The sequence below is a fragment of the Lipotes vexillifer genome, unplaced genomic scaffold, assembly GCF_000442215.2.
Source record: "Lipotes vexillifer unplaced genomic scaffold, Lipotes_vexillifer_v1.1 scaffold745, whole genome shotgun sequence".
Taxonomy (NCBI): Eukaryota; Metazoa; Chordata; class Mammalia; order Artiodactyla; family Lipotidae; genus Lipotes; species Lipotes vexillifer.
The window spans coordinates 498,081-516,794 of record NW_006773982.1 but is presented as its reverse complement, the minus strand read 5'-3'; the positions used below and the strand labels follow the sequence as shown (position 1 = coordinate 516,794).

The following is an 18,714-nucleotide window of genomic DNA, read 5'->3' as shown; positions in this document are numbered from 1 at the left end:
CATATACCCTGAGAAAACCGTAATTCAAAAAGAGTCATGTACCAAAATGTTCATTGCAGGTCTATTTCCAATAGCTTGGACATGGTAGCAACCTAAGAGTCCATCATTGGAGAATGGATAAAGAAGATATGGCACATATATACAATGGAATATTACTCAGCCATAAAAAGAAGTGAATTTGAGTTATTTGTAATGAGGTGGATGGTCCTAGAGTCTGTCATACATAGTGAAGTAAGTCAGAAAGAGAAAAACAAATACTGTATGCTAACACATATATATGGAATCTAAAAACCTAAAAAAAAAAAATGGTCATGAAGAACCTAGGGGCAAGACGGGAATAAAGACGCAGACCTACTAGAGAATGAACTTGAGGACACGGGGAGGGGGAAGGGTAAGCTGGCACAAAGTGAAACAGTGGCATGGACATATATACACTACCAAATGTAAAATGATAGCTAGTGGGAAGCAGCTGCATAGCAAAGAGAGATGAGATCGGTGCTTTGTGACCACTTAGAGAGGTGGGATAGGGAGGTTGGGAGGGAGGGAGACGCTAGAGGGAAGAGATATGGGGATATATGTATATGTATAACTGATTTACTTTGTTATAAAGCAGAAACTAACACACCATTTTAAAGCAATTATACTCCAATAAAGATGTTTAAAAAAAAAAAAAAGAAAGAAAAGAAAAAAAAAACATTAAAAGTCCCAGGCTAAAATTCAAACAGTGGTATTCACATGGAGTCTCCCTTTCTTACAAAAATATATTCATTTGCATAGTTTCCATGAAGGGTATAATAGCCTCCCAAAATAGTGTCAGGGAGTGGTGAGCTTGTGTCTCCCACTGGGGAGCCTGCTAGAGCTCTCCTCCTGCCCTTAGGTGGTGATTTTGATATTAAAGGCAGGTTGGAAGGCCAAGCAAGAACCGTCCTCTATGTGGCCCAGTTCAGTCCCCAGTTCACCCAGGTATTGGTATGGTGTTATGTCTAAAGATCCAGAATGTCCAAATCCTTCATTCCTCAAAGTGAGTTTACCAATGGTCCATATCTCATATTACCATTGGGTAGATTAAGTGGGATGACCCCTGTAAAGCACTCTGCCCAGGGCCTAGTATTTAGCAAGCACTCAATAAGCATTAACTATCAGTGTTATCTTACCTAGCTCTCTGTAGTCCTTCAGAATTAAACCTACCATCTGATTTTGGAGAGACCTCAAATATTAAATCAGATTTAGTCAGCTGTCTTTATTCATACAGTCTTGGTACACACAGCCCAGTGGCACCTGTCTCTTTGGCATCTGCCATTTGGAGTGATTCTCCCCAGTGAAAAATGCTTACTTTTCATACCTACCATCTGAGCCTGTTACTTGCCACAGGGTGTGGGAGTTGGACAGCTTCCACAATCATACACTGGGGAGGCTTCCTGTCCCCTGAGAAATGGAAATGACCTCTTCTATGAGAAGCAAAGAAAATTCAGTGCCCACTCGAAGTGCATTTACAGGATTAGAGAGATGTGATTCATTGAGGCTGTCTTGTAGTTAGTGATGTAAATGCAGGTAAACACTATAATTGAAGAGAAAGAGTACAGTTTTTCTTTTCTGCAATATTACAGGACTGAGGTCACTAAGGGCTGAAACTTTGTTCAGAGGGCTGGGAACCAGGTCCAGAAAACTGTCTTAATTCATCCAGATAACCAAAAGTAACTCATGTGAAGTTAGGGAGATCATTATCTTTATACATAATTATCCCTTTTTCTCAGTATGTGTAGAAAATGGGGACCCACTCTTCCTGAACAGAAGCTAATTGTCTCTCTCCTAAGGCATTAAAATATGTGTGGGTGTAGATCTGTGGTGTGTACAATCCCTCACTCTCTCCCCATCTGTGAGCTTGAGGGGAGGAGACAGGAATGGAGGGAGTTGTTTCTCTTGAGTCCTGCCCTTCCTATGGGGCATCCATGACACAGCACGTAAGGGGGTCACACCTACCAGCTTGTCATTTGCTGGTTGGAAACCCTTGGTATAAAGCCACATACTTTTAGAGCTGAAATATCCTTATGAATTCAGTTTCAATTTTACCTTCCATATCCTGCCAGGTACTTTCATATACATCTGAGATTCCTAAACTGGGATATGCTTATCCCTGGGTTATGCCACCTGAGTCAGGAGACCCTTGAAAGATTCCCCATGTCTAGCCAATAAGATTCTGTTAGCACATGGCAGTATGAGCACACCTAAAAACTTCACTTTTGTTGGTTTTGTTTGCTTTTGCACTGAAATTAATCTAAGAGCCATTGGTTTAGTCTTAACAGTAGAGCCTTTAAGCAAGGTGAGGGTCAGGAATTGTTAGCTGCCATTGTATGGAGAGTGAAGTGTGTAGTGTTTCCAGCTCAAGCCCAGAACCCTCACAGAATATGGCTTAACATGAAAACAGGGAAAACCTCTTGTACTTAGGAATCTAGAAAGTATATTTTTCTGAGTAAAAGAGACTAGTATGATTTGAACCTGGTGTTTCTTCCTCCTTTCATTCTTTTGTATACAAGTTGTTTACAGAAAAAAGAAGCAGCTGGTGAAAAATTCTGTCTTGGAATTGGTAAAACGATGTGTTGGGTTTCATTATGCCCCATGTGTATCTAAAACAGTAGTCTGAACCCTGAATGTTAGCTGCCTAGATGACACCTCCACATGGATGTTTAATAAGCACCTGAGACTCAACTTGCCCAAGGTAGAACTCTTGGTTACCACACATCCCACAAATGGATCTCCCGTCTACCTGGTTGTTCAAGAAAGGTTCCAAGAGTTATCTTCAATTCTTCGCTTTCTGTCACCCCATGCCAGTCTGTCAGCATTCCTTTTGACATTACTTCTAAAATGTGTCCCTAATTCACCAACTTCTCCCCATCACTGTTGTTACCTCCCCATCCAATCACCATCATCTCTTATCTGCACCATTGCACTGGTCTTCTAACCCATCTCCTTGCTCCCTTATGATCTATTTTCTATAAAGCTGCAAGAATCACGTTTTAAAGTCATTCTCCTGTTTAAAGTCATTCATTGGTTTTCCATAGAAGTTAGAATAAATTTTTACATCTTTATCTCGGTTTACAAAGCCCTTTGGGCATGGCCTCTACTACCTCTCTGACCTCAGCCCCTACCACTCTCCCCCAACACAGTTCTCTGGACTCCCTGACTTTCTTTTCTGTGAGTAAAGCCATCCATCAACCTTAGGACCCCCTCCCAACAAGGAATGGGCTTTCCTCATCTTCCCATGGATGGATCCTTCTAATATTTAGGCCAAACTGTTCTGATACATATTATCCCTCAAAGAGACCATTCCCAACCACTTGACAGTATTGAACCCCTGCCCTCCAAACCCAGGCACCATTTATCACATAACCCTCTCTTATCCTACTTGAATTACCTGGATAGTATTTAGAGCTGTCACCACCACCAAAGCCTAAGGCCAAATATAAGACCCATGAGAGCAGTAGTCTCATCTGTTTTTTCACCATTGTGTCACCAAAACCACAGAGGAGGTGCTCAATAGTGGTGCTGCATGAACAGCTGTTTCTTCATATGCTGTGTAATCTCAACTTGGGAATCAATAGATTGTTACTGCCTGCTCTGTTTTTACAGCCAACTGGACATTATAAGGCCTTTGGTGTTCTGGATGATTTCCCACTGGATCTACTTGCAGATGTCTCTATGGACTTCAACTATAGAAAAGAGTGGGACGAATTTGTTAAAGGTGAGTGACACCTACAATTTTTAAAACCAGTTATAGAGTAGAATCTATTGGTATTTACTCTAGCCAATAGAAAGCAATAGGCTTAATTTCTACAGTGTTACATTTCATTTTAAATTTTGGCTTAAATATCTGGAGTTCTGGGCTGAAATGTGACTTGCTCCTTGCATATTCTTAGATTTACTCGCCAGTTTGCTCTGAGGGCTACTTTGCTCTTACTGTAAGTTCATTGTCATCTCATGCAGCTGGGTGGCCATGGAAGTCTTCTTGGAGGAGGTGGTGTCCAAACTTTGTTTTAGAAGTTGAATAAAAATTTTACAGACTTAACACATGTGGAGAGGTGAGAGGGTGAGGGGGTGAGTGGTATAAGGACATTCCAGACCCAGGGAACAATATGTCTAAAGTGTGGAAGGCATGAAACAACATGGAATGTTAAAAAACTGTGATCAGGGGCTTTCCTGGTGGCGCAGTGGTTGAGAGTCCACCTGCCGATGCAGGGGACACGGGTTCGTGCCCCGGTCTGGGAAGATCCCACATGCCACGGAGCGGCTGGGCCTGTGAGCCATGGCCACCGAGCCTGCGCATCCGGAGCCTGTACTCCGCAACGGGAGAGGCCACAACAGTGAGAGGCCCGCATACCACAAAAAAACCCAAAAGAACTGTGATTAGTTTGGTGCTGTTGAGTTGCTGGGGTAGCAGAATCTGGAACTAGAGTGGAAGGATGGTCCAGAGCCCCAAGGGCCTAGGCTAGCCACCCAGCTACACTTCTTAGATTTTCCCTAGAAGTGATGGAGCGTTATGAGAGGCATTAGATAGGGGTTCTTCCTGCCATTTAGAGTGGGGAGTCCACTTTCACCAATGGACAGATGATCCAAAATGAAAATAAATAAGGAAACACAAGCTTTAAATGATACATTAAACAGGATGGACTTAATTGATATTTATAGGACACTCCATCCAAAAACAACAGAATACACATTTTTCTCAAGTGCTCATGGAACATTCTCCAGGATAGATCATATCTTGGGTCACAAATCAAGCCTTGGTAAATTTAAGAAAATTGAAATTGTATCAAGTATCTTTTCCGACCACAACGCCATGAGACTAGATATCAATTATAGGAAAAGAGCTGTAAAAAATACAAACACATGGAGGCTAAACAATACACTACTTAATAACGAAGTGATCACTGAAGAAATCAAAGAGGAAATTAAAAAATACCTAGAAACAAATGACAATGGAGATACAACGACCCAAAACCTATGGGATGCAGCAAAAGCAGTTCTAAGAGGGAAGTTTATAGCAATACAAGCCCACCTTAAGAAGCAGGAAACATCTCGAATAAACAACCTAACCTTGCACCTCAAGCAATTAGAGAAAGAAGAACAAAAAAACCCCAGAGTTAGCAGAAGGAAAGAAATCATAAAAATCAGATCAGAAATAAATGAAAAAGAAATGAAGGAAACAATAGCAAAGATCAATAAAACTAAAAGCTGGTTCTTTGAGAAGATAAACAAAATAGATAAACCATTAGCCAGACTCATCAAGAAAAAAAGGGAGAAGACTCAAATCAATAGAATCAGAAATGAAAAAGGAGAAGTAACAACTGACACTGCAGAAATACAAAAAATCATGAGGGATTACTACAAGCAACTCTATGCCAATAAAATGGACAATCTGGAAGAAATGGACAAATTCTTAGAAATGCACAAACTGCCAAGACTGAATCAGGAAGAAATAGAAAATATGAACAGACCAATCACAAACACTGAAATTGAAACTGTGATTAAAAATCTTCCAACAAACAAAAGCCCAGGACCAGATGGCTTCACAGGCGAATTCTATCAAACATTTAGAGAAGAGCTAACACCTATCCTTCTCAAACTCTTCCAAAATATAGCAGAGGGAGGAACACTCCCAAACTCATTCTACGAGGCCACCATCACCTTGATACCAAAACCAGACAAGGATGTCACAAAGAAAGAAAACTACAGGCCAATATCACTGATGAACATAGATGCAAAAATCCTCAACAAAATACTAGCAAACAGAATCCAACAGCACATTAAAAGGATCATACACCATGATCAAGTGGGGTTTATTCCAGGAATGCAAGGATTCTTCAATATACGCAAATCTATCAATGTGATTAACCATATTAACAAATTGAAGGAGAAAAACCATATGATCATCTCAATAGATGCAGAGAAAGCTTTTGACAAAATTCAACACCCATTTATGATAAAAACCCTGCAGAAAGTAGGTGTAGAGGGAACTTTCCTCAATATAATAAAGGCCGTATATGACAAGCCCACAGCCAACATCATCCTCAATGGCGAAAAACTGAAAGCATTTCCACTAAGGTCAGGAACAAGACAAGGTTGCCCACTCTCACCACTCTTATTCAACATAGTTTTGGAAGTTTTAGCCACAGCAATCAGAGAAGAAAAGGAAATAAAAGGAATCCAAATCGGAAAAGAAGAAGTAAAGCTGTCACTGTTTGCAGATGACATGATACTATACATAGAGAATCCTAAAGATGCTACCAGAAAACTACTAGAGCTAATCAATGAATTTGGTAAAGTAGCAGGATACAAAATTAATGCACAGAAATCTCTGGCATTCCTATATACTAACGATGAAAAATCTGAAAGTGAAATCAAGAAAACACTCCCATTTACCATTGCAACAAAAAGAATAAAATATCTAGGAATAAACCTACCTAAGGAGACAAAAGACCTGTATGCAGAAAATTATAAGACACTGATGAAAGAAATTAAAGATGATACAAACAGATGGAGAGATATACCATGTTCTTGGATTGGAAGAATCAACATTGTGAAAATGACTCTACTCCCCAAAGCAATCTATAGATTCAATGCAATCCCTATCAAACTACCACTGGCATTTTTCACAGAACTAGAACAAAAAATTTCACAATTTGTATGGAAACACAAAAGACCCCGAATAGCCAAAGCAATCTTGAGAACAAAAAATGGAGCTGGAGGAATCAGGCTGCCTGACTTCAGACTATACTACAAAGCTACAGTAATCAAGACAGTATGGTACTGGCACAAAAACAGAAAGATAGATCAATGGAATAGGATAGAAAGCCCAGAGATAAACCCATGCACATATGGTCACCTTATCTTTGATAAAGGTGGCAGGAATATACAGTGGAGAAAGGACAGCCCCTTCAATAAGTGGTGCTGGGAAAACTGGACAGGTACATGTAAAAGTATGAGATTAGATCACTCCCTAACACCATACACAAAAATAAGCTCAAAATGGATTAAAGACCTAAATGTAAGGCCAGAAACTATCAAACTCTTAGAGGAAAACATAGGCAGAACACTCTATGACATAAATCACAGCAAGATCCTTCTTGACCCATCTCCTAGAGTAATGGAGATAAAAACAAAAATAAACAAATGGGACCTAATGAAACTTCAAAGCTTTTGCACAGCAAAGGAAACCATAAACAAGACCAAAAGACAGCCCTCAGAATGGGAGAAAATATTTGCAAATGAATCAACTGACAAAGGATTAATCTCTAAAATTTACAGGCAGCTCATGCAGCTCAATAACAAAAAAATAAACAACCCAATCCAAAAATGGGCAGAAGACCTAAATAGACATTTCTCCAAAGAAGATATACAGACTGCCAACAAACACATGAAAGAATGCTCAACATCATTAATCATTAGAGAAATGCAAATCAAAACTACAATGAGATATCATCTCACACCAGTCAGAATGGCCATCATCAAAAAATCTAGAAACAATAAATGCTGGAGAGGGTGTGGAGAAAAGGGAACACTCTTGCACTGCTGGTGGGAATGTGAATTGGTTCAGCCACTATGGAGAACAGTATGGAGGTTCCTTAAAAAACTACAAATAGAACTACCATATGACCCAGCAATCCCACTACTAGGTATATACCCTGAGGAAACCAGAATTCAGAAAGAGTCATGTACCAAAATGTTCATTGCAGCTCTATTTACAATAGCCCGGAGATGGAAACAACCTAAGTGCCCGTCGTCGGATGAATGGATAAAGAAGATGTGGCACATATATACAATGGAATATTACTCAGCCATAAAAAGAAACGAAATTGAGCTATTTGTAATGAGGTGGATAGATCTAGAGTCTGTCATACAGAGTGAAGTAAGTCAGAAAGAGAAGGACAAATACCGTATGCTAACACATATATATGGAATTTAAGAAAAAAAAAATGTTATGAAGAACCTAGGGGTAAAACAGGAATAAAGACAGAGACCTACTGGAGAACAGACTTGAGGATATGGGGAGGGGGAAGGGTGAGGTGTGTTAGGGCGAGAGAGAGACATGGACATATATATACTAACAAACGTAAGGTAGATAGCCAGTGGGAAGCAGCCGCATGGCACAGGGAAAAAAAAAAAAAAAAAAAAAATAGAGTGGGGAGTGGCCTCTGCCATCCCAGTCACAGTGGAATAGGTAGGCAGCAGCTAGCCCAGGGACACAGAAACTCTGGCAGACCCTTGCTGTGGTCGGGACTCTTTGTTGCAAGTAACCAAGCACTAACAAATGCCAGTGTAAGAAAAGGAAAAAGTGTTTTTGGTTCATGACATTGAAAATCCATGGGTGTCTGGCTTCCAGGACAGCTGCATCCAATACTTCATTTCCAGCTTGACTCTGTTTTCTTCTGTGTTGACCTCATTCTCAGGCAGATTCTTGTGTCATGGCAGAGATGCCATGCAGGCTTACATTCTAACCATGTACATAACCCCAGAGGAATAGGAACTTTCCTACGGATGTAGCCAGAGTCCCAAGGTTGGCTTTTGTAGCCTCAACATGGATCATATATTTACTTCCTGGGGACGTTTATCATGGTTTTGGGTCATTTAGTGTTTTCAAATACCCTTCCTATCTAGAGGGAATTGTGATGCCACCTATTCAAGGGAGAAGCCAGACATTCTCTGTCCACCTCCCTAGCAGCTGGGTTCAGTCGTGTGCTACAGACATCGGCAGAGCCTCTGATGTATGGTACTTGGCATCAGCAGTCCACACTATGGAGTATGGTCCAGAGACAGCAGTAGTTTGGCTTCTCTGGAGCCATCCTGAGGTTCTAACCTAACTCTGTTCCTCCTAGATCTTCTGCAAGCTACCTGAGAGCCTTTACTAAACCACTTTTTGGGCTAAACTTGCTAGAGTGGCAAGCCAAGAGTGTCTACACGTGCCTTCCCTAAACTAATCATTGTGGCCATGTCTGGCTCAATTTCCCAGCCCTGAAATTAATGCTGAGTCAGTCCTGCATAAACCACATAGTAGAGAAGGAGGCGAAGGGTGATGCCTTGGAGAAGAATAAGATGCTGGTCCAAGAAGGGGAGAGTCAAAGCTGAGCAGGAAAAAGCAACAGATGTCCACTCCTTCCCTTCCTTTCAAGGGCATCTTCAGCCTCTTGTACCAATGGGCTGGCAAGCTCTTTACCCCGTGGTCTGCTTCTAATAGATTTTTTTATCAAAAGCTAAATTAATTAACACATTTCCACAGTCAGCATTTCCTTAAGGGACTCTCTTGGTTACTTCAGCAGCCTTAGCTTGGCTCCTTCCCTAAGTGGTTAGTTATAAGCTTCCCACACAGCTTGGTGGGCAGGGGCTGCGCACTTCTTAGAATTTCTTTGCTATCGCCCTTTGAGAGCTAATGCTATTTGCATTCAGTAGGATGGTGGATATTAAGGAGATTTGGTCCCTATAGCTGTGATATAATGTAACATGGGAGAAAGGCAAGAAACTTAGGGTTAGCACGGTTAAGCCACTTTCTAGCTGTTTAGGAAGGACACTGCCTTCTCTGGAACATTTTTTTCCCAACTGAACACACTAGGCTGGGTGGCTCAGTCTCAGGACACCTGTAATATATAGAGAAGTGAGAAGTCTAAAGAGGGGCATAAAGACACAACAATAGTAATATATAGAGAAGTCTAAAGAGGGGCATGACACAACAGTAAAACTATTGGTACTCTAGTGACATCTGGTGGTTTCTCTGATTTTTTAAACCTAAAAATTTATTTTTTAATGCCTAATTTTATTTCACTGCATTTTACTTGAGAGTGTTGTTTGTGCTATATGATGAACAATTTTTATTGGGTTCTTTTATTTTTACTGTGTTTTTATGTCTGCTAGACACTGTCCCTGGGCAACAAGTTTTCAATGGTAATGAATCTGTCTTTTTCTAGAATTCTGTGCCTCATAAGTCAGTGGTTTATCATTCTCTATGAGATCATCATATCAAAGCTTCTTGTTAATTGAAACCAAATAGGTTTCCAGATGCAGTAACTTCTTTTGTTCTCCTTAGAACTTTATGAAAGAGAATGCAGCAGAGAGGCAGTGGTCTACTGGGAAGTGGAGATCCCTTCTCCCAAGTTCAACAGAGATGTATCCTTTCCAGAGAGGCACCATTACTCAGCTTTCAAAGTGTTTCTGTGCCCTGTGACCATCACCCAATAGTGGTATGTCCAGCAGGTGTGGACAATATCATCTTTGACTCTTGCAGAGGCATCTGCTAACAGCTGTTGCTTCCTGTGTGGCTTTCAGAGACCTCAGAGTGTGATTTCCAGGCCTGGCCACATGCAGCATCTGTAATTGTGGTCATGGGAAGGCAGATAATACCTTCCTGAGAAGTTTTCTAGGGATTGAAGTTGTTGGGACACAGAATTGGGGAGCTGAAAGCAACTTTTCATAAAGAGTATTCAATACACTCTCTCAATCTATAGTGGAGGAAGTAGGAACCCAGAGATGCAATGTGACAGAGGTTCACACTCAGGTAGATAGCAGCAGACTGGGGGCTTGGACTCAGGCTCCACATTTCCAGCTCCCTCCACCTTCCCTACTCCTCTAATATTGGATCTGGACACTGTGTGTATGTTTCTTCCCCTCAGTTTCCTTGATTACGATATGAAGCAGTTGAATGGATGTGAGGAGTCTTAGCTGACACTCCAAGGCTCTATGAGACCCCCTTCGGGCCAGCCTGGTGGGGGTTGGTGGACATTTGCTGGGTGGGCAGATGGGGTAGAATATAGGTGGGGACAGGTGAGATTTCCACTCCACTGTTCTCTTCAATCTTAGCGGCTGAATGTTCTACACACTGAATTTCTATAAAGGATCCTTTTAACAAAGGATCTGTGGAATTAAAAAAGAAAAGCTTGGAAACCACTGAACTGGATGATCACTGGAATATTTTCTAGCTCTAATATTCTGTAAGTCTGTATGTTCCTAAATAATTGTTCTTTATAAAGAGAGGGGGCATGGGAGTGTTTTGTGGGTATTATTTCTGTGTGTTTTGTGTGTATGTGTCTACCCTGGCCCAGCTAGATTACAGACTCCATAAGGGATTATTTTTGGCCAAGTTCCCACAGACTGCTAGATACAGGTGGTAGGTAATTCAGGATTGTGGTAGATTTTATGTGGTTTTCTCTCCTCCTTCCAACAACTGTGCAGGGTAGGAGCCATCATTCCCATCAGTCAGGGAAGGAAACTGAGGCAAAGGGAAGTTCAGAGCCCTGCTCAGGTTCTCATCAGGTTCTCACCACTAGTGGGCAGCAGAGGGAGGCCTGGGCCCAGGTCCAGCTGTGACTAGAGTAGGTGATCTAGACCAGGGCAACACCACTCTCTGACCTAACAGGGGCACTCCTGGGGGGTGATCTCAGTGGACACTTGGGTCTGCTTGAAGTCTATTTCATTGGCTTTCCAATGCCACACAATCCCATAATGAGTTTCTTAGTCTTTGTATATACACATATGTCACATATATACCCAATAGACTATCTGCAGTTCCTGGGGGAGGGGCAGCCCACCGTGGGTGCTGTAGAGACTCCGAGCTGGCCTGGGGCTGTGGTTGTGGCTATTGTAGTAAGTGTAACTGTGTTAAACTTAGAGTGCGTTTTTGGATTATTTTAGGCTTTAATTCCTTCTATTGTGAAATCTAAAATTCTGCCATTGAAAAGTTTAATGAACACATTAAAAAGTTGAGCCCTGTACAGCCATGAAAGTCTCACCAGGTTTTGGAGCCTGATCTGAGTTCAAATTCAGGTTACATCACTTCAGCTGGGTTATGGGATCTCTGGCAAGTTTCTTTACTTCTCAGAGCTTCAGTTTTGTCATCTGTAAGATGGAGATACTTAATGGAGGATTCACAGGGACTTTCTCAGGATCAATATTGATGCTGCATGTTAAACACATGATGTATGTACATGGTAAGGGCTCAGTAAGTGGTGACTCCTGTTATTTCTCAGGATCGAATTATCTTCCCTGTAATAGTACCATAGACATAGTGGTCATTCTGTGAATATTTATTGAGATGAAATGGCTTTGTTATTCTTGGTGACCCAGAACAAATGAGGACATCTGCCTACTAAACATTCAGGTATTCATGTGTCTTCCTATGATCTCCAGGTGTAAGTAACCTTGCCTGACCATCCTCTGTGCATAGAGGTCAGTGACTGGGGCTTAGGGGGAGGACAGAGAGAAATGGCCCCATTGGGGCAGTGTGACACCCCCTTCCCTGCATAAGGACTGAGTCTCAGAAGAGTTGAGTAACTTACCCAGGATCACACAGCTGATAAGTTACCAATCCTCTGAAATCTCATTGCCATCTTGGAGAAAGGAGAAGTGGGTTCCCCACATAATTAAAGCAGCAAGGAACCATTCACAGTTGGGTAACACATGCTCTCAAATGAGAACACCAGGTGGGAGGAGCCACAGTTTTGCAGAGCAAGTAGGCAGACAGGGCAGGAAGTGAAGTAACAGTGCAAGGGAGCAAATGCCAAGTGGAGGAACAGAATCATTTCCCTTTGCTTCTGGCTTGTGGGCTTTCCTTCTGCCCATCTGAGATGCTGGCCTCAATGTCATGCCTTGACTGGCGGTGTGGTACGTTTATGTGCATCATTGGCAGGAGCTGGACTTTAAGGGTAGAAGATCCATGTGATCCTGGCCCAGAGCACCTCCATGCTGCAGTTTTCAGAGAAGTTGGGCGTGATCCAGGTGAGGCAGTTCAAACAGAGGCTGGTGATCCAGAGCAATGACAAGAGGGGGAGCAAAGGTAAAAAGGGGGCACGTGTTGGTGCACCAGCCAGGACCACCCATGTGAAGGCCAGGCTGACTGCAAGGCACATAAAATGCAGGATGCTTTATTCCCTGAGGTCAGGGACTGGGCACGGGTGCAAAAAAGCAAGGGAGACTCAATTCACCACAGAAGCTTGGCTACAATACAAGGTGGATGTTTAAATCTGATCAATTCATTCTTTACCGACTCTTGCATTGTTCAGATGAAATCAGAACATCCAAGTGAACTAGAAGGCTTAGAAACTCACTTCAGGCTGGTCCTGTCCATGCACACACTGGCCAAGGCGGGGCAGGAGGGCTGGTGGGACCATCTCTGAGGAGGCAGCTCCTGCTCAGCAAAAACCCAGGGACTCAGGACCTGCCTGCCTTGAGTTCCAGCCTCTGGAGAGAGGCTGGGAGGGGTCCATGTGGCCACCTGCTGGACTGGAATCAGTGTGGCCTTGAGGCTGTGGCAAAATCTGAATGTAGTTTTGATGTTAGATCTGCCACCTTGGGCATGTCACCCCACTCTTCTGAGTCTCCATTTTATCATTTATAAGCTGGGGTTCAATTTCATCAACTCCTTAGGACTGAGATGATTAATGAGAAAAATAATTAAATGAGAGATATATCCAAGTGTCTGATAGTTGTCAGGCATTTTATAAATAGCAGTAGAATGTTCTTTGGCTGTTTTCCAAAATGTTTATATGTAAGTCTCCCATAAGGCAAGGCAGAGGGGCGAGTTCACTTGAATTCCATGTTACCTCCCTCCTTACTTTCTGGGCCTGGATATAAAGATGGAAGGTTTGCAGTGTTTGTACTGTATCTTTCTAATATTTTTCCTTCTTCTAAATTGTCCTTCTTTTCCCTCTCTAGTTTTCATGTATTACCTTGATAACCTGGATTGCCCAGTTCTGAACTGGCTCTTTAAGTGGGCTGCCAAGGTGAGATCCCAGGAGGCAGGAGGGGAAGTGTGTTTGACCAATGTTGACTTAACCTGTGGGGCTGTCAGCCTGAAGAGATGCACTGTCTTAGGCCTCATGATGCTATTTTATGAAGCAACTCTGTTGAGTGACTATGGTTAGGACTGGGATTGCCAATACCCAGCACAGAGGCTGGGACAAAAGACATATAATCTTTAGGAGGAATGCCAGCCCCTCCTTTCTTTGCCCCAAGATTCTACCAGGATCACTCTCTGGAACCTCCGACAATAGCCTGCTCCTTGTAGGAACAATGGTGCCTGTGGACCCTGTATCTGCTTATGGAGGAGTTAGGCCAAACTGGCTCAGGAGACAATCAGACATGTCCAAGCCTGGGAAAGGCAGTTTTTTACGGTTATTTATTTATTTTTCTGTAAGGAGAGAGAACTGCAGTGGTACTCAGATCACTAGGGACTGCCTAGGACCTGGAATCATGGCGACCATTCTGTCTGCTTTGTAAGGTCCTACTTACTGGCTGGAAGGCTCACCAATTCCCTGGGAGAGTGAAAAAGCACATAGGCTTTGAGTCAAACATCATATATTGAATCCTGGCGCTGCTTCTAACTGGGTAATCTAGGGAAGCTATCAATTTTTTCCCTTTTAAAAATGGAGATGGATATTCTCACCCTGTAGAGAAGGAGTAAATAGAACAATGTTTGGGGAAAGTCTTGGGCAATGTTTAACACTGATTAAAGGATGACATATCCTACCCCTTGCCCCCAGTCCTTACCATTTTTTAAATCTGTAAAGCAAGTCCTTTCTCTCATTTCTTTGGAAGAATCCCACAGCCCAAGCCAATCTCATTTCCTGTTTTTAATTTTTTCTTTTCCAAAAATGGTGTCTTAAAAATATCTTAGATTTTTACTAGAAAAAGCCAAAATATACAACAAGGTCTTATAACAGTGGCCCCTACCATCCAGCCTTACCTGTGCCCTGCATCTTACCTTTTGTCACTATCTATAGCAACATTCTGTTGAAATCTTGTCAGGGACCCTATTGTCATATGTATTATTCCCAAAGCCATCTTCCTTTACCTTTGCCACATCCCAAAGAATCAGGAGTAATCACTGTGAGGACATAGAAGTGACAGTATTCTTTCCTTTGCAGAAAGGAGTTCCTACCTACTTGAAAACATGGTGAATACCTGTGTTAACTAACCCAGGAGATCCTAAGAGAGAAAATTGGGAGCTCTGTGTCCATGGAGTGATGTCTCCGGAAGTGCCACAACTACTGATGCTTAGCCTGCCTTTCTCTTTTCAGTCCTCAGAGGTCTGCATGCTCTCTATCACCTTATCCCCAAGCATGTTTGCCTGACTCCTGCCTTCCTTTCCCACTCTCCCCACCCCAGGACCCACTGCCTTCTTCCAATGTTGAATGTGGCTCAAATTAGGGAAACCTTTGCTTGTTTATTTTTAAAAAAGGGAGTCCTCAGTAGAGAAAAAAGTCATTTCATTGTGCCATTCTAGGGGGGTCTTTTGTGGAGCACTGGCAACACCACCCAAGACTGACTGATCCCAGCAAGCTGGCTCCTTCCCACATGTGAGTTCTTGTAACCCAGGAGGGTGATTCCCTGCTGAAGTTGCTTTACCTTCAGAGCTGACTCTCAGTGCACCCAGACTTGGAAGACTCATGTCCATTTGCCTTATGCTTTGCTGACTTGATTTGCATGATTTGAGCTGATAATCCACTGTCTCTCCCCATTCCTATTTGTGGAGGATCATGAGTTGTTTTGATATGAAACTATTTTGAAAAACATTGCAGGCCTGACCAAGCACACAGTGTGATAACATTTTTTCTCATTATCCATGTCTGGGTTTTTCTTTTTCCCATATGCCACTGGGGAAGTCTGTTTGTACCCCACTAGCTCAGCATTTTACTGGACACTGAGGCATCAAGATAGCTCTGGCAGTTACCAGAAGCAAATAAAATATTACTTTTTATTCAAAAGATAATAACTGAGTTTTACTTCAGTAACAGGTATGCATGTTTTTTTTTACTTGTTTAGTTCTCTCCTGTTAGAATCTTTGTCTACATGGAGTCTGGCAGTCATCATGGGTTTGTTCTAGGTTCTCCATGTTCAAATTATTGCTAATCATTCCTGGCTATTCTTACTCTAAAAAATTATTCAAGGAGGAAAATTGTTCACCAGTAGTCACCTCAGCTGACATGTTGATGCCTGTGCTCTCCTGTGGCTGCTTTGCTCCCACCAGCACCTGAGGTGGCCAAGTTTGGTGAGAGGCAGAGATGGGATGCAGCCCTACACAGTGGAATCTCAAGGTCTTACTCACGGATGTGAACATAAAAAGGAACCTCAGGCTCACTTACATGCAAGGCCAGGTGTAGAGTAGTCTCAGGTAGAGAATGGTCCAGGTGCTTAAATTGACATTAGGAATCAGCTCTGTTCTTCTTCAAGTTATCTTTGATATTAGGCTGTGTTTGATTGCAGGATGGCTGCTAAGAGAAGAAAGTAGGCCTGCATCTTCCCAGGTTCATGCCAAGTCAGAAAAAGACAACATTTCTTTCCAGTTGATCCCCAACTATCCCATGGTTCCCTCAAAACCATGTGGCAATCCCTGCCCCAGTCATTGTGATCACATTTATAGAATTATGCAGAAAAGCGAATACTTCATAAATTTATCATTAAAGCATAACTATCAGTAATATAGCTGGAATTTTAGGTAAACTAAATCTAAATGTCTCATGTAATAAAGGTCATGTTGACATTTTATGTATAGAGTCATTGAAACACAAGCACTAGGATAACAGTCTTTGAGCAAAGAACCAACATAAAATAATGTCATGCAAACCATACCTTTAAACAGTTTGATAATCTGTTAAGAACACTGAGAATACTAAGAATTCTGAGTTTTTAGCTAAGGCAGTTTACAAAGTCACATAGCTTGCTATAATTAGTAGAGTTAAGACCCTTTCACATTCACGCTTGCTAATTTGGAGAAAATAGTCCTACACAGCATTGATATATGAGATTACCTGGGAAACTGAGAACCCATGAGTCAATAGTAAATGCCAGAGGCCCAAAAAACATATAACTTACTTTGGAGGTTGTGCTGAATTCTTCAAGGTCTGCCTCTCCACAGAGGCTGAAAGTATCATTGGAATTTGAAAGGTATAAATATATTATCATTATTCTAGCACTTTGTTTCACTTATTTCCCCATGTCTGTCTCTCTGAATAGACAATAAGATCTTTGTGAATAGAAACCCTTCTTTCACTTTTATTATTGCCCCCTAAGGGAATGTATCTTAAGCACTCAAATGGTAACTAAATGAGTGCCTTTAATGATTTGGAGAAGATTGACCAAATGACACACACCCAGAAGGCTCAACCCATCCAAATATAGAGGTTTGAATTCATTACATTAAGTATTACTTTAATGTTTAATAACTTAATTCAATCCAAATTATTTCCCCAAGTCATTTTAGGGGTTCAAGATTCCTCAGGTTCCCATTGGTCTTTCCTTGAGAGTACCAGGTCCTTTATTTGTTAAGGGGTGGCTTTGCTGTTGTGGCTATGGGTTATACTTCCATGTTATGGAAAGGCACTGTCTGGACTGAGTTCTGCTGTGATTAGTCAGGATTTCAGGATTTTCATGATGAAAGTACCATTACTGTTAGTGCTAAATTTTTTTCACAGGCAAGTTATTCACGCTGCATAACAGTTCAAAGTTAATGACAACCTTGGAACTGAAGAATTCCAGCAGAGGGTCACGTCCTTGAAAATGTTCCTATTTCACAGTGAGGGTCCTGGCCTGGCCCCTGGCTGAGATTCCTCACCCAGAATCCCCACCTCTACTGCCTGCCCTTCAATCCTCCTGCTTCCCAGCTGGGTTTGAAAGAGAAAGAAAGCAGGCAGAGCCCATTTGGTTCTCATGTTTCTGGTAGCACCACCCAGTTGGCTGAGCCAGTTGGCTCAGAGAATTATCTTTAGAAGTTTTAAGATGTGTGTTCACTTCACAGATATTTTTTAATGGTCTAGTGTCCATCTGGCAAGGGGACAGGCATGGCAGTTCCTGGGATGAGTGAGACAGACTTGGTGTTCACTCTCATGGAGCTTATCCAGTGAAGAAGACACAGTGGACAAGCTGTTGAAAGGTGATGAGTTGTGAGAAAGGGCAAGTAGAGGGGGCTAGAATCTAAACCTGAGGGCACTAACCAAATTTGAGGGATCAGGGGAGTGCATGTTGGATTTGGCTGGATAAAAGTTGGAGAAGAAAACTTCCACATGGAAGCAACCATTTCCACAAAACTCCTCAGGCAGGAGAACCAGTCACATCTGAAGAACTAGCAAAGACCAGTAGGTCTGAGCAATGAAAATGAAGGAAGACATCTCACATGTGGCTAAAGAAGGAGGCAGTGAGGCCGTGGGAGACCCTGAGAACTATGGCAAGGATTTTGAACTTCATACCCAGAAAACCAGTAAGCTTTGAAGGATTTTAGGCTGAACGGTGACCTGGTAAGACATATTCATCCCTAACAGCAGTTCATTTCCCCCATGGTTCTTCACCATCTCTAACATCCCTCCAACATGGCATGGGGGTGCCCTCCAAGGTGCTCTAAGCCTTGTCACTTTAAATCCTCCTCACTCTGAGGCAGCACTCTGAGTATCCCATACCCAAACCTAGTTTCCAAGGTGGAGCATCAGCCTCTGAAGTTTGACCAGAGATAAGGGGGAGCAGGGAACACCCATGGACACCGCCTCTGATGCTCCTGGCCCACACTATTGTCAACATGCCCTTCAGTGTGACTGTATCATGCACCCTGTCAGAGCAGAGCTACTGCAGGAGCCAGAAGTGGCAGAGAGAAAGGAAGGGCACACAAAATGTAAGCAGGTCTTCCTCCCCAAAGTTTATGTCTCTACACTCCTCCCCAACTACAAGGAAGAATATATATATATATAT

At 42.2% G+C, this 18,714-nt stretch overlaps 1 protein-coding gene across 1 annotated transcript; it reads left to right on the top strand.

Moving 5' to 3' along the window:
* Window positions 1-3,645: 3,645 nt before the first annotated feature.
* Window positions 3,646-14,256, top strand: LOC103089220 (phosphatidylcholine transfer protein-like). The gene is given in 6 exon segments (XM_082930828.1): window positions 3,646-3,739; window positions 10,073-10,152; window positions 12,644-12,683; window positions 12,686-12,814; window positions 13,693-13,760; window positions 13,993-14,256. Coding segments are annotated over 6 exon segments (624 nt in total). The 5' UTR covers window positions 3,646-3,696.
* Window positions 14,257-18,714: the final 4,458 nt, after the last annotated feature.